General features: G+C 37.1%; 1 protein-coding gene across 2 annotated transcripts in view; it reads left to right on the top strand.

Moving 5' to 3' along the window:
* The window catches only part of Ano3 (anoctamin 3), a 266,616-nt gene that overhangs the window by 126,931 nt on the left and 122,610 nt on the right, over positions 1-17,075 (top strand). For both annotated transcript variants that reach the window (XM_034495046.2, XM_076929413.1), the window contains one exon: positions 12,239-12,397. In XM_034495046.2, the coding sequence (XP_034350937.1) occupies positions 12,239-12,397 (159 nt within the window). The remainder of the gene's footprint in view (positions 1-12,238; positions 12,398-17,075) is intronic.

Raw genomic sequence — 17,075 nt, 5'->3', positions numbered from 1 at the left:
GGGGGTTTAAAAACTCAAGTTGCCATCTTTATCAAATGTGCAAAGCCAATCCTTTTCCCAATGCAATTTTTTGTGGCATCAGGGACAGATGGCTTTAAGATGGGCAGCTTCCAAGCCCTTAGAAGGACCAGAGTTAGGATATTTGCCTTTCCAGTGTCCCTCCTTTTCACATTTAAAATATTTTTCTTTTATTTTACAGACTATGTCAAAGACATGGGCTAAGGAAGAGGACTTATGAGAAGCCATCCCAATGTCTTGAGTAGGAACTGCCTATTTACCCTAACATGCCAGCCAGTGAGGTCATCACTCCCAAATTATTCTTTTAAGGAGGATTTCTCTAACCAGAAAATCAGGGATTCTGTGTTCTAGGCTCGTTTTTGTTCTAAGAATAAAGTCAGAGAGAGGTTCCTCTGGTTTTTGCCAGAGAAGTAAGGAACCTCCATCTTGAAATATGGAAACATGGGTGTGGATTATCCTATATCCCAGGCCTGAAGGGCCAAAGCTGTACCTGATCAAAGTACCCCAGAGTTTGGGTAGGCTTTTGTGCTTCAGTGGAGACGTTATTTTGGCCAAAAAGCATGTTGAAGCCCCAGAGGATATTTTGTTAGTTTTGATTTGTCCTGGTATGTTGGAGGTATTCATTCCTATATAAAGCCTCCCATTGAAGGAACAGGGTCAAGGCAAGGGAGGACAACAGATGTGGCACTGGTCCTATGGTGTACTAAGGGTAGCATGAAGGCTCAGGAGAATGAATTTAGTCCAAGGGGCATGAATACCATCCTCTCATACGGCTCATCTAAATTCTTTTAATTGATGACCTAGTAGAGTTACTAGTCTAGGGCCTGAGAGCAAGTGGGTTAAACATTAACAGGGAAAGCCAAGATGTTATTTCCATTGTGGGAAAATTTGAAAAAGGCTCTATTCTCGCATAATTGTTGAGTGGTAGTTTTCAGGGGTCAGAAAACATGGGGACTTCAAGAGTTTTATGAGTGTCCTTATTGGATGACACAAGAGGAGAATAAGGCGGCAGTGGTTAGTAAAGAAAGGTGGGTATAGGGAGGAGGTCAGTGGTTATTTTCTATCTAATGCATTTGATGGCTTTTTCAAGGGCAGTGAGGTCCAGCACAAAGCCCTCTTCAGGGCTTTCTTCATCAGAATCATTGCTGGGAGTAAGGGGTTTGAGTTCATCATGAGTTTCTTTCTGGGAGGGGCACACACTGCCAGGTATCCCAAACAATGGATAGAAAGAGAGGGAGGGTGTCCCTCCTTGGACTTCTAGGGAGGTAAGCTACCCAGGTCCAAACCATAGTATCATAGGGATTACTTCTTTCTGGAAGAGTTTAACTCCTAGCAGCTTGAGGATGTACCAAAGGCTCCTAATTTGGGACTACTTCTGGTTAGAAGTGGAATTTTCCTTGACCAAGAAAGATACAAGTGCTCAATCAAAGAGGGACCAAAGAGGGCTGCAGGCATTCCAAGGTACTCCACTGAGACTGGGATGTAAAGTCTGAATGCAAATTGAAGAAAGCAGGCAACCAACCTTTGAGCTGTTAATGTCATTGCTTTACCAGGCTTTAGAGAGGCTTTCCCCCCCCACCCCCCTCCCCCCCTCGTCTTGAAGGGTTATCTGGATCCAACCAGAAGACTAAGGGCCTTCAGTCAATATTAGGAAATAGACCTGGTCAAAAGACTGAACCTTCAGTATAGTCAGTCCCTTGAAATGGCTCTAACTGAAAACAAAGGAGGAAAGGAAGAACAAAGAACCAGCTGACCCTCAAATCAGGCAGGCAAGGCAAGATGCTAATATCCCTCAGTAGGAAGTACTTAACCTATTTCATGCTTCTGGGAGGATCCCTATTCAAGTCCCATATATCGATGCCCTACCCCCAGTTGCCCATTTATCACTTTTGGTCTCAGTATGTAGAGGAGCCAAGGAGCAGCGTCTTCAGTGGCAGTGAGTGAGGCCCAGAACACTGTGTTTGAGGATGGCTCTTTAACTGAAATGGAGGTGGTAGATTGTTGGGAACCACTGCTACTTAAGGTAGAAGTCTCGGAGCTCCTCTGAGATCATGCAAAATGGAGGACTCTCTTTCCTAAAAGGGTTTTCACTTCTCTGACGTTATATGTGGCACCTAACCTGATACCCTCTACCTGAGGTAGGTCATGTAGTTCTTGACAAATCTACAAGTTCAACTTCCTCTTCTCCATAAGAGAACCAGTCCAGCAAGTACCTGAGATTCTAGAAAAATGCCTCTCCATGCAAATGAGGCATTCCCATTTAAACTGTAGCCAATGAATTACATTCACCCTGAAAACTTCTTCCCACTCTCCAAGGTTTATATATAGCCTTTGTTCACCCCGAATAAAGTGTATTCGCACAAGCTATTTCACTGAAAATCATCTAAGAGAGCTGTTTCTTTAAGTATCATCTAAAAGAGCTGTAATGCTAAAATCCTTAGAGAAGATCTCTCCCCACCCCCTTTTTCCAGACACTTATGGTCCAACTGGAATCCTCAGCCTTTCCAGGCTCCAATTCTTACTGAGAGAGAAAACAGAAAGTGCCTCCACAACTGGCACCTAACCACACTAGATTATATAACTCAACAGAGAGCTATATAATGTGGGTGGGGGAGGGCAAGGGAGGAAGTGTAGGAGAGGCAGGGACCTTCCAAGCTTATCAACTAGATTAGCAGACTGCCAATTACATGATTTCTGAAAAGCCAGTTCTCTGCCAGGGAAACAGAAGTTTAACTGGCTTTAATCATGATGTGGCCTTTGTCTCTATGAAGTTGAGTAGGTCCAAACCTGATTTGGGTAGAGTAGCCTCACTCTTGCAATGCTCTCTGAGAGCTGTCTGGGGTATGGACATTGCTCTACCATTCCTTATTTGGCTTGGGAACACACAAAAAAAAAAATCACTAGAAATGGGAATAAAAATTAATGTCTCAATAAGTGACTATTACCTATTTCCCTACTTTTGAAAGATTGGAGAGTAGTCAGGCATCACAAAGCAAAGACATGCTACTGACAAGGACACAAATCAACTTACAATGTTGTTTATAACTGTAGATTGAAGTTGAAGGTAAGCATGAGCCACATGAGAAGGTAAACTTTCTCACAGGCACACCTGACAGAAAGGCCCTTAAGAAGGACTGCAAGGTATATAAATGGATATTTATTATAGCTTTGCTGTAATCAAGAGAGGATGTAGTCCAAATGTCTGTTAACATTAGGAGATAGAACTGCTGCTGTTGTATTATATGTTATGATAATGCATGACAAGAAAAGAATTGCAAATAAATGAGAATTAGAAATGGATTTTACAGCTATGATTTTTAAATCATAGCTAGACATAAACATCATTTTATGTTTATACTGGGATAAGTAGAATGCTTAATAACATAGCCGTTGTTGATAAAACTGAAGGAATGTACAAATATCAGAACCAGAAAAGACAAAATTATGATTGCATTGAAAGTTCAGTATGGAAGACATCATGATTAATGTAAGACTCTCAAGAGGATTTATGTAAGAGTTGTTGAGGTTCTATTTCTGGAATTAATGGTTGTATAGATATTTACTTTGTAATACTTCATTAAACTATGAATTTGCTGATATATTCTAGGGAATTATAATATATGGTATATATCATATAAGTATATATAAATTATGATATGCAGTATATATCACATATGTGTATGCAAGGAATATTTGCTTTTCCTTTGCTGTTTCAATTCTCAAAATGGTCAAATCAGTGTCCTTTCCATTACCTATTTATGTTTTCTTTTATCTTTGTCCTGAAAAATGCTATTTTCCTATAAACAAAAGGGTCATTGAATCACTGAAAAGCAAGCAAAATTCTAATAAATTTGATTGGATGCATGTTTTGTATGTGTGTATTTGTTGCATTTGTGTGTGAATTTAGTATGTGTGTGTTCATGAGTACGTATGTGTGGTTTTGTCCTAGCATGCATGATAAGGTCAGATGACAACATGTAGGACTTGGTTCTCTCCTTCTACCTAGTTCTTCTACCATGTGGGCTCCAGAAATGTAACTCTTTTCAGGATTGTCAGCAAACAGTTTAATATGCTGAGCTGTCTTCATGGCCCCATATAATTTTTCATTTTCCTTATAATAATAAAAACATTTTTAGAATCTTTTAGAGTGAGTCAGGCAGTAATGGTATTCATGCATTATCTCATTATCTCATATAATCTTAACAATAATCCTTCAGAATTGTTATTATTATTATTAATGAAATAATAGCTGTAGAAATAGAGATTGATCACTGTTAAACTCAACAAACAAGAGACTCAGTTATTTGGAGACCAATTATTTTAACCCAGATCTAAATACCTCAATCAATATATTACATTGAATTTTACTAACTTGACAGTGTGGTCCACTGATGATCCAAAAACAGTCATAGAGTGATGATAACCTAATATTGTGTTCTAACCTTTACTGATTTTATTAAATTTGCCAAGATAATGTGACTCCCCTACTGGGTACTGTAGCCCATTCAATAGTTTCTTGCTGACTATATACTGTTATTCAATTCCTTGTAACTATGCTTCTATATTCTGATCTCAGTATTCTATTAGCAAATGATGTATATGATACACATCCAAAGATAGGGAAAAGCTATTGTCAAAGCTATGGAGTATTACTCCAGTATATCAGAAGGTGGAAAAATAAGCAAAACCCCAAGATTTATCCTGCAGGGGAGAATTTCACTTTGCTCACTAGTCAGAATGCTTTTAGACTTCAATAACCATAGGGCACCTTGGGGGAAGGAAGAAGAGTGCAGAAATCATGATGCACAAGACCTGGTTTGTGAAGGTGGTAGTTTTAGTACTGCCTAACAGCTAAATGCACGTGGTGGAGGTGGTAAGCAGCTTCAGGGGCTGGCTACATGTAAAAAAATCACTGGAAATACTTAACATCTTCTTATACTTGAGAATTAGCATGACTCATAGCACATAGTTAGTGTTCAATAAGTGGTTCTTAGATTCAAATACCTAACATACCCACCCTATCTAATATAAATGAATTTAAAAAATTTTTGTGTCCTAATTTTATTTTTAAAATATCCTTAATAGACAACCCTCCACTATTATTTTGCAAATGGGCTAAAATATTTATAAAGGTTTCCTTCTCAGCATGAGTCATAAGTCACAAATTCTTGATATATTATTTAAAATCAGATTTTCTAAAAGTTTATGAGATCTGGGTCTTTCAAATACATGAATGATTGGGTTGAAAATGGTTGGGGGATTAGCAGTTTTCTAGTAACCTTTCTAACACCATAATAAATGCCATGACCAAAACCTACGTAGGGAGAAAAGTTTTTCTGTTTTTCTTTTCTTGGCTTACACTTACTTCTGGGTTGTAATTCAACATTAAGAGAAGGCAGGGCAGAAACTCAAGTAGAAATTGAAGCACAAGTCAAGAAGAGTGCCACAGAATGGCTTCTTCCCTGGCTCATGCGCAGCTAGAATTCTCACATAGCGCAGGTCCACCTGCCTAGGAACGGTGCTACTCACAGTTCACTGGGCACTTCCACATCACCCGTCAGTCACTTCTCCATAGACATGGCCACAGGCCGATCTGCTGGAAACAACTCTTCACTTGAAGTTCCCACAGCAATCAGGTCACTCTACATTCTGTCAAGTTGACAAAAACTAACCCCCACCATCAGGCACCTGATAAACTATCTGCAACCCAGATTTTCTGTGAATAGCCAATTTTTATCTATGTCCTAGAAACAATAGATACAAGATCTGTTTGGGGTTGGGTAAGTAAAGTAGTGGAGAAGAAGAAGGGGGAGGGAGTGGTCAGGTGTGTGTCCTCGTGGACTCTACTTTAACCTGCTATCCTAAGTTTCTGTCACAGCTGTACCCTGTAAACGAAATAAAACCTTTCTCCAGAAAGTTACTTTTAGTCACTCTCTTATCACAGCAAGAAAAGGGCAAACTAGACCACTTAGCTTCGTAAAAATTCTAATTCTACAAGCATAACACCATCAGTAACAATATAGATAATTCAGTACAATAATAGAAGTTATCGGGTTCTAAGAAAAGGAATATTATAGAATGTGGGATCACCATAGATAACCTTTGGAGGACCTGAAAAATGGGAGTCATCTGACATCATCCAAAGTGCTGGGATCACTCAGTACCTCACTCTTCATACTGAGGTTGGAATAGAGAGGAGCAAAGTAGATAAGTCATGCTGTTACAACAATTTAATCAAAAGGTTATCAAAGTTACATAGTGAGTGAAAATAGTACAAGTGATGAGAAAGGAGGAAGAGATTCTGTTTAACATAGTTTCGAGGACCACAGATAAGATGCTTAAGTAGGTGGTCCTACTGGTTTAACTGTTTCCAGTTTAGAACATCTGTAGATCAGGTAAATTTCTGTGTTTTCATATCTAGATGCACCTAAAAAGCTGTGTGGTATTAAATTAAATAACCTTTAAACCACTTAGTAAAATGTTTGGTTCCAAAGTAAATGAGTTATAGCTATATATTGTCACTATTATGTAAGGTTTTGTTTTGTCTGCTAGTATTGGTGTCCTAGATTTTAATATCAAATAGGATTCTCTAGAGAAACAGAAAAGATTGAATGAATATATAAACATGAACACAAACACACAGGCATACACACACACACACACACACACACACACACACACACACACATAAACACACATTACAAAATCTATTAAATCATAACAGTTACAACATCTGTGTCAGACCTGTGACGCTGACAACCTGACAACTGCTCTGGCAACAAGCTTTGGTCCTTCAGTAGTAACATTCTGGTGCAGAAAACCTGGGGAGTGCAACAGAACTACTGATTCTCAACTGGCAATGGAGGAGACCCCAAAACAGTAACTCTAATATCAGCAAAGATGTTAGCAGCCACAGCAAGGGGAAGGCTAAGCAGGTAGCAAGCAAATGATCTCCCTTCTGCCATTGCTTTTTTTTTCTGAACTACTACAAAAAGGTGTCTCTCTCCCCAGAACATTTGGAGTTGCTCTTCCAACATCAGTTAAGGAAATCAGAACAACTCTTCAGTTGAGTGTCCCAACACAGCTGATTCCAATTTGTTATGAGTTGATATTGAAACCAACCATTATCGTCCTGTTAAAATACTTAATAAAACAGTCCTAGAAATCTTTTTAATTTTCTCTTCATTAAAAATGTCTATGTACCACACATTCTTGTCCTGGAGCTTGGAGTCTCTAGTAGAAGTATATACCAAGACTCCTGAAAAAAAAAAAAAAAAAAACTGTTTGGGGTGTGACATTTTTGTTCACTTTCTTTTGCTTCCTTTATCTGAACGACATCTTGCATTTTAGTTCCATGAACACCACTTTCCTGGGTCCTTGGATTTTTGAAGCTGTACATAAGTCATAACCAGATATGCCTTTGTCAAAAATTATGCTGACTCACAGATGTTATGCAGTTTGTTTGAACTTCGAGAACACCTATCTAGTACACATGGAATAACAAGCTAACCCAGTCATACAAATAATTTGGAAGGAAATAGAGAACTGAGGGCAGCTGAATATTAGCTGAGAATGTGGGCCTAGTTTCGGGCCTTGCTCTTCTGTGTGATCTTGGGCATTAGAATGGTACACCACCCTTAATAAGTCATCAGGAAAATGTCTTTAGGTAAATCTAATTCTGTTGAAGCAGTTTATGTCTTGTCCAATGTTGAATAGATTTGTTTCACCTTATGACATTTTATTTTGATATTTGTTTTTACAAAATTGAATGGATGAAATCAATAGATGAATGAAAGAAAGAATGAATAATTACCTGTCAATGTGAAGGTTAATAATTGAACTGCCACTTATAACTTCTGGGAGAGAAATTAGTTTTCTCTGGTTGACATTGGGGACATTAATTACTCAAGACAGGCCTCAGGTTCAGGATTAGCTGACCAACATATAATTGGACATCATGGCTTTTTGTGTCCTTTTATTTGATTATGGTTTGTAGGAGTATTTTGTTTTGGGGTACTTTGAAGGGGAGAACATTGGGGGTTCTTGTATCATGTTTGTTTGTTTTTTTTTTTTGAGAAACAACTTCAAGTTGGGTGAGTAGAGATGGAGAGAGGACCTGGAATAATTTAGGGGAGGGGAAGAATATAATCAAAACATATTTAAATTTAAGAAATTGTTTTAAATAATAAAAGTGTAATGAAAAAGAAGATCATGGTACAACCTATATGGTCTTCATAGTATTTGAAGAAGGTGCTGTTGTAAAGGTGTTATCAGAGCATTATAGAGTATTAGTTAAGATAGGTTTTTCCTCATTAATTAAATTATTTATTCACTTTACACCCTAATTGCAGCCATGCTCCTATCAATCCCACCCTCACATCCTGTTCCCCATTCCCTCATTCCCCCATTCCCTTTTCCTTGGAGAAGGGTTGGTCCCTCATGGATACCAACCTATCCTGGTACATCAAGCTGAAGCAGAACTAAGTGTATCTTCTCCCACTGAGGCCAGACAAGGCACCCCAGCTATGGTAAAGGGATCCAAAGGCAGGCAACAGAGTCAGAGACAACCCCCTCCCTCCACCTCCACTATAATTGTTAAGGGATCCACATGAAAACAAACTGCACATCTGCTACATCTATGTAGTAGGCCTAGGTCCAGCCCCTTCCTGCTCTTTGATTGATGGTTCAGTCTCTGTGGTCCTCCATAGGTCCAGGTAAGTTGACTTTGTAGGTCTTCTTGTGGTGCCCTTGGCTCCTCTAGCTCCCTCAATGCTTCCTGCCACTCTTCCACAAGACTGCCAAAGCCCCACCTACTGTGGAAAGACGTGCCTTGTCCCTTATTTTAGTGGAATTGATTTAAGTTTCTCTCCATTTAATTTGGTGTTGGCTATTGTCTTGCTATAAAAACATTTGTTGTGTTTGTTTATGTGCTTGTGTCCTGATCTCTCCAAGACTTTTAACATGAAGGGATGTTAGATGTTTATCAAAGACTTTTTCAGTGTCTAATGAGATGATCATATGGATTTCCTCTTTAAATTTGCTTAGATGATAAATTTAACTGGTGTATTTTCATATATTGAACCACCCCTGCATCCCTGTAATGAAACCTACTTGATCATCACTGATGATGATTTTGATGTGTTTGATATTTCCATTTTCAAGTACTTTATTGAGTATTTTTGTTTCAGTGTTCATAAAGAAGGTTTGCCTGAAATTAAATCTTTCTTTCTTTCTTTCTTTCTTTCTTTCTTTCTTTCTTTCTTTCTTTCTTTCTATTTTTTCTTGAGTCTTTGTGTGGTTTAGGTATCATGGTGACTGTGGCCTCATAGAATGAGTTTGGCCATGTTTTTTGCTTCTATTTTGTGGAATAGTTTGAGGAGTATTGGTATTAGATCTTCTTTGAAAGTCTGGTAGAATTCCTTGTTAAAACCATCTGGCCCTGGGCTTTTTTGGTTAGAGAGTTTTAATAACTGGTTCTACTTATGTAGGGGTTATAGTTTAATATTTAATTTAATATTTAATCAGTTTATATTGATTTAATTTTGGGAGGTGGTATCTATCTAGAAAATCATCCATTTCATTTAGATTTTCCAGTTTTGTGGAATACAGGTTTTTTGAAGTAAACCTGATAATTCTTTGGATTTCCTCAGTGTCTGTTTGTTATGTCTTTTGATTTCTGAGTTTGTTAGTTTGGATACTGTTTCTCTGACTTTTAGTTAGTTTGGCTAAGGGTTGGCCTATCTTATTGATTTTCTCAAAGAACCTGTTCTTGGTTTTGTTAATTCTTTGTATTGTTCTCTTTGTTTCTAATTTCAACCGAGTTTGATATTTCCTGCCATCTACTCCTCTTGGAGTGTGTTTGCTTTTCTTTGTTCTAGAACATTCAAGTGGGCTATTAAGCTACTAGTATAAGATCTCTCCAGTTTTTTTGGTAGGTATTTAGTGTTATGAACTTTCCATTTTACACTGCTTTCATTGTGTCCCTTTTTGGGGCACAAATGAAAACACATAAGTTTGGGTATGTTGTGCATTTATTTTCATTGAATTATAAAAAGTCTTTAATTTCTTTCATTATTTTTTCCCTGACTCAGTGGCCATTGTGTAGAGATTCAGTTTCTATGAGTTTGTAGATTTTCTGTTGTTTCTATTGTTGTTGACCTCCAGCTTTATCCTTGGTAGAATGATAAGATACAAGAAGTTAATTCAAGTTTGTTGAGGCTTGTTTTGTGGCCATTGACTTTATGGACTATTTTGGAGAAGGTCCCATGTGTTCCTGAGAAGATATATCTTTTTTTTTTTTTTTAATTAGGGTGAAATGCTCTGTAGATATCTGTTAGGTCCATTTGATTTATAACCTCTATTAGTTTCATTATTTTTCTGTTTAGTATCTGTCTTGATGACCTTTCTATTGATAAGAGTGTGGTTTTGAAGTCTCCCACTATTAATGTGTGGGGTTTGATGTGCAATTTAAGCTTTAGTAATTCTTTTTACAAATATAAGTGCCCTTGTATTTGGGGCATAAATTTTCAGAATTGAGTCATCATCTTGATGAATTTTTTTTGACAAGTATGAAGTGTTCTTCCAAATGGCTTTTTATTAATTTTGGTTGAAAGTCTATTTTATTACATATTACAATAGCTACTCCAGCTTGCCACCTAGGTTCATTTTCTTAGAAAACTTCTTTCCAACGCTTTACTCTGAGGTAATGTCTAACTTTGGTGCTGAGATATGTTTTTTTTGTATACAGCAAATCTTTATATGGTTAGATTTAAGGTCATTTCCTTGTGCATTGGTTGAGTTAGGATATCCAGGGCTTGCTGTAGTAGGATAGCTACTACAGGTGCCAAATTGCCCTGGCTGTTATTGCTTATGTTTATATGTTGATCTTTAGCCATCTGGTTGATCCTGGATGTTCCTGTTGTAGCATGTCTCAAGAAGGCAGGACTAACCTGCATGTTTCTGGTGTAGCAGGTCTTAGGCAGGCAGCCTTGAGCTGGACAATGATATTCAGGGGGCATTCCATGTCTGAGGGCAGCTGAGCATGCTGCAGAGGACTTGACTGGCAAGGAATTGTGGTGCAAAGTGATGTAATTTGGATGTTACTGGTGCAACAAGTCTGGTGAAGGCTGGTGGAGTGGTGAACAGACAATGGAGGGGGTGGTGCAAGCATGCAACTCAGGGCGGCTGGACAATGGAGCCTCAGGGTGGGGGTGGAGGTGGGGACAGCAAGCTGCTCAGTGCAGCTGGTTAAGATATTTTAAGATGAATCCTTGAAGGAAGATATCTAGCTGAAAATCTGCCAGTTTATAAAAAAAAAAATAGCTTCAGATAATAGCAACGGCAACATGAGATCCTTCAAACTGCTGCGGGTAGGTATAAGGAGTGCACATGAGTGCTACAGTGAACAAGTTAGAGGACAAACCTCAGTCTTGATGGCTCCATCTTGTTTGAAAAAGACTTTCTTGGTCTTTGCTGCTGCATTTGCCAGAAAGTTAGAAAACTCTTCAGTCTCCTCCTTCCATTTCCACACTGAGGCATGCTGGGGTCACTGAGGAACGTATTTTTGTGTCTGGCTTGTACATGAATTCTGAAGATCCAAACTCAGTTCCTGAGGGCTGCTCAGCCAGCATTTTTGTACATTGAGCCGCCTCCTCAGCATCTTCAGCCAGTCTTGATTAGCTAGCTTTGAGATTTAATGAGAGCTATTTCCATCACTTTGCAGTCATAGCCTAAGAGTAAACATTTCTCTAGGCTTGCAGTTCAGGAATTATTGTTTGGTCTCAGCATTATTGAACAAAGGTTTATAGAAGCAGTGATTTGTGTGAGTTTTAAACAATACATGGTATTATGTTGGTTTCATTTCTTTCAGGCATAGTGTCTTTATCTTTGAAATGTAAGTTGTGAATAATGAGCATGTTAACATGAAAAAAAATTGCATCCTGACATGGTTTAGTCAATATAAAAGACATAATTGCTGGGTTTTTTTTTCTACAGAGACTTATTGGATAACACATAGACCAACTCAGAGATCAGCCATCAAATTACAAACTTGCTAGCCTGTATTCTATCATAGATTGCAGACTAGCTTGAACTGTCTTTCCATACATCTCAGTAGGAGTATGAAACACAGATCTTTCTGGTTCGGTTTATCACAACCTATAATCAGCATGCATGATTATCTAACTTACACTAATAACCAATGTTCATTTTTTTCCCATAGAATGACATGAATTACATAGCATCCAGTGGACTCTTATTCAAAGATGGCAAAAAGCGAATTGATTACATCCTGGTTTATCGAAAAACAAATATACAATATGATAAAAGAAACACATTTGAAAAAAACCTGAGAGCAGAAGGCTTGATGTTAGAGAAAGAGGTAATTGCTTTTCTATTATCAGTTTTGTGGTCTAATATACTGGAAAAAATATTATCAATCATGTTTTAAAATATATAGTCAATGCCATGGAGCTTTATAAACTATGCTCATTTTCCCAAGTGTAAAATAAATATATATGTACTGTCCCATTTAAGTATGTATTTACTTCTTCCTCAATGTATTTCTATACATTTTAAATATTTTTCAAAGGGTATGACGAATTTTGCAGTTTTGAAAACAATAAATAATGATTATGCCCATTCAAAGTAGGAAACTATGCATTAGGAAAGCTTAAATATTGGGAAAGTGTTTGCAAAACTGCTGAAATGGAAGTTAGATTGCTGGAAGTATAGATACTCGCCTTCACCCTCGTTTCTTTTGTGATTTTATAAGAAGCTTTTTAAAGAACTATTTTTTCCCTTTAGTTTTCTTTCTGGAAAAAAATGGAGAATAAGAACACACTTTTCATAGTTCTGTGATGCGAAAATTGCCACCTTGCTGATTTTAGTTGAAAATTCTTTGATTTAATTTGTTTTGTAAACATTGATTTTATCAATTTTTAATTATTAGTATGTGGTGGTTGAGTATGTACACACAAGTTCAGGTGTCCTTGGAGACCAGAGTAACACATATTAGGGAGTACTCAGTATGCCCCTGAGTAACTAAACTTATTTGTACTTTTTAAAATCCTTTTAATATCTACAAAACAGCAGAAAGGCAAAGAGTTCACAATCAGTAAAAATGTGTTGGAGCTTTGCCAAATGACACAGAGCAGGAAAAGTGAAACTGTTGATTTCAATTTTTATCTTTTTTTCCTTATTCTTCCTGAGACCATTAACTCAGAATATCGCTATCCCCACTCACTCATCGTACAGAAAGCGTTCATTGAAAAATGTATATAATAGGAAGGTTTTATCATCCAATTTCCTTGTGATATATACTTCACTCCGGTTAGAATGAATACTTCCTAACAGTTTATACACAGAGTCTATTCAGTACTTCTGACAAGTGGTAAGTCATCGTGCTCACATGCCTTCAGCGATTTATTCAATTTCTAAATAATTGTACAAGCACTGAGCAAGCCGATGGAACCTGACTTTTAAAGTAGACCCAACCACTATGTGTACTGAGCTTACAACCTATACAGAGAACAGTCATACTCAGAGTGTACCTTAACAGACATGACCACAGTTTCTTTCTACCCGACAGGGTCTTTTCAGTCGAGACTTCTTCCTTGTACCTCTGAACTTCTATAAAAGAAAGTATTTCATACTATATCTCAAAACAGTAATGTTCCACTCTTAAAGGATGTCTCTTCATTTTAGTGGTCTCTTTTTTGTTTAGATTGGCACTCAGCATGACACAGCCCTCTAATTCTTGTTGCTCCTGGACAGGAGGTGTTCAATTCTAGATCTAGATTGTGTAGTTATAGGTTTTCCTACTCACCTTTCTTAGGATTTAGTTCACACAATAAAGAGCTAGGGAAGCTGCATCAGTAGGTGAATTCACACTAATGACCCAGAGGACCTGATACCTCTGTACATTGTAGCTATTGTAACATTGGTCTTATTTCCTCTTTTCTCTCTAGTGTTCCCATGTTATAATGGATATTTTGTTGTTGATGATGATGGAAAAGATAAGGGGAGACTCATCCCTTCAGATTTCATATTAAAATGTTAAATCTGAGGTGGATGCTTTATATTTTCCTCTCTAAAAATCCTTCATTAATTTTGATCTGGATATCACTAGTTTTATTTCAAAGAGAGGAGAGAGATGGTGGGTGAAGAAAGAGAGGGGGAAAGAAATGAAAAAGAGAGAACTTATACTGTGTTAGTTGATATTAATGACAAATAATGGATTTCATTGTGATGTATTCAAACCCATGTAATAATTCAAACAAGGTGATGTCATATAAGAAATGCAACTGGCGACTCTGTACACCCTGAAAGAAAATGACTTAGAAAGGAATGTATTAGTCAGGTTCTCTAGAAAAAACAGAATTGGAGTAAGTACATATTACAAAAATGTGTTTATTAGATTGGATTAAACAGCAGATAGTCCAATGGTGGATATTTGCAAATGGGGAAGCTGCACAGTCAATGTTGCAAGCACCTCAGCTGCCATAACCTGACTATATAGGCCTAGAAGATAGATACCTGGGGAGCCACTGATCTTTGGTTTATATTAGAAAGCAAAGGGCTCTCCTATCATTGAATAACTACAGCAGCAACATCTCAGAATGGACTCACTTGTAAGGGGCTACAGCAGCTGGATGTAGCACTAATTTTCCTTAGACCTCTCCATATCTGCACAGTCACCAGAAGGTGCTTCCCATGCTGCAAGATGGCCCCCTCTGCTATGTTTCTAGGATATACTCTCAGAGACCACTCATAGGTGACTGTCTTAGCTCATTCCAGATTTCTTCAAAGTCACAACCAAGATTAATGGTCTCAGAGTCCATCTTAGAGAGATAGAAGAATTCTACCCACAGAAAGAAGCAACAACAAATCTGATAATTGTGTGGGAAATGACTAACATTGTAAAGGAAGTATAAAAGAGGGAAAGTTAATAATACTGAGAAATACAAGTATACATGATTGAAGTTTGTGTAATTAAATTAAGATTATGACTTGAAAATAAGTTCTCTCACTGAGCTTTAAAATAATATGAAACATTTTAATGATAGTATCAAACATGTTTCAATGACAGTATGACGCATGTACTGGAAAAAAGGCAGTATGTATAATGGGAATATGTTTTAAAGGAGATAATCCAAAAAAAATGTTAGGAGAGGAACACAAACATGTGAAATCATCATGGGTAAGCTCAGGAGTGTCAGAGAAAACATACTGAGGGGAAGTCCAAGACCAGAAAGAGATCTGATCATTGAAGGATTTGGGCCTTTAGGGAAAGCAGTAAGGATGTCTTTTCTAAGACAGACATATACTCTGTCCTAGCAAGGAGAAGATGATGAGGTAGACTAGTGAGAGAAGATCATGGACAATGAGCACACATCATTCACCTCCTTGTCTGTGAGAAGTAGGAAAACTGGCAGGGAGGAAAACTGACCTCAGTAGATTGTCTTTTACTCTATTAGGCTTTCACTTATTATTTTAGATAGGATGCTTGAATGCCTAAAAATAAGATTCAAGAGAAAGGAGTGGGGAATCACAGAGGAAGAAAATGCAAGGGTAGAAGTCCAAGAAAGGAAACAAACAAAAAAAGAAAAGAAAAAAAAAGAGGCACTGGAGGTAAAATGATCAGAGAAGAATAGAAATCACTTAAAATGTATTTGGATCATTCAACACCAAATAGTCATTCCTGACAACATAATGCAAACATATATGTCAGTACCATTACACAGAGTTAACAGGTTTTATAGATATATATTCATATATGCATGTAATAAAAATTAGTATAAAAAGTTATGGATTTGAAAGAGAGCAACGAAGGGATGTACAAGAGTGTAAGGAAAAAGGAGAGGGGGAAATTATTTGATTATATTAAAATCTCAAAAATAAAAGAAAAAATATCTTTAGGGAAGACTAAAAGGAAAAATAAAATATTCAGGAATTTCAAAATTCCTAAATTATATATTTGTGTTGCATTTATTTATTTATTTATTTATTATATATGTGTTCAGTTATGTCTGTGTGCATGTGCACCATAAATGTGCCTCAGAACATTTAGAGTTCTAAGGAAACTTGTAGAAGTAGGTTCTTTCTTTTTACTTTGTAAGCTCAGTGATCCATCTCATTTCATCAGGATTGGCCACAAGCTCCTTTACTCACTGATCCATCTTGTCAGCCCCTTAACTAACATTTTAAAGTGAATTTTACAAAAATTCATCTTTCTTGCAATAAGTATTTTCAGGATGGACTCATGACTCTAATTTTTATATGAATAAAAGTTTTTACACTTAGTTCATTAGGATTTGATTCATTACATTTATAGTTTCATTATAAATCAACCTGTTATGACAAATGAATGATAAGTAAACAAAAATTGTTTTCTAAAACAAGCATTCTAGCACTATATCACAAGCCATTATTATTTGAGGATAGTCACAACTTCAAAAATTCCTCAATTTCTTCAAAAATTCAAAAATTAGTCTTCTAATGCCATTTAACAAATTATCACAAATTTGGCATTTCAAAATAAAACCCATTTTGTTCACTCAAAATTTTGTAGGTGAGAAATCTGATTTGAAGTGGTTGAGTGCTCCCTTTCTCTCCAGAACATGAGTCAGCACAAATCAGTCTGTTTCCAGGATGTCTTTGTGCCTGTACCTTGGACTACTCTGAAGTTTGCAAGACTGTGGCTCAGTTCAATACCTAAGGACTAAGTGCCCATTGCTTTGTTAAATTCCTGCCCTTAAAGGGCATCCTCATTTTTTGCTATATTTCCACTCTGTTTGCAAACAAACTGGTAAGGAATTTTACCTGCATCCTTATGCTATTTTTAATCTGTCTTGCCAGGAAGGGACCAGTCCCTTTTATGAACTCAACCCACGGAGAATAATCTGCCATCTTATTTAAAGACATCAAATATGGCATGTTCAATAATAATCTAATTGTGGAGTGCCAGATAGCATCTTCACATATCCAGGGATTATGATGGGCAAGTATAATGAAGAACAGTGATTCTGAGAGTTCTGCCCACAGCACTACTATAAAAA

The sequence above is a fragment of the Arvicanthis niloticus genome, chromosome 2 (assembly GCF_011762505.2).
Source record: "Arvicanthis niloticus isolate mArvNil1 chromosome 2, mArvNil1.pat.X, whole genome shotgun sequence".
Classification (NCBI taxonomy): domain Eukaryota; kingdom Metazoa; phylum Chordata; class Mammalia; order Rodentia; family Muridae; genus Arvicanthis; species Arvicanthis niloticus.
Note: the sequence above shows the minus strand (reverse complement) of the source record. Positions and strands in the feature narration are given on the sequence as shown.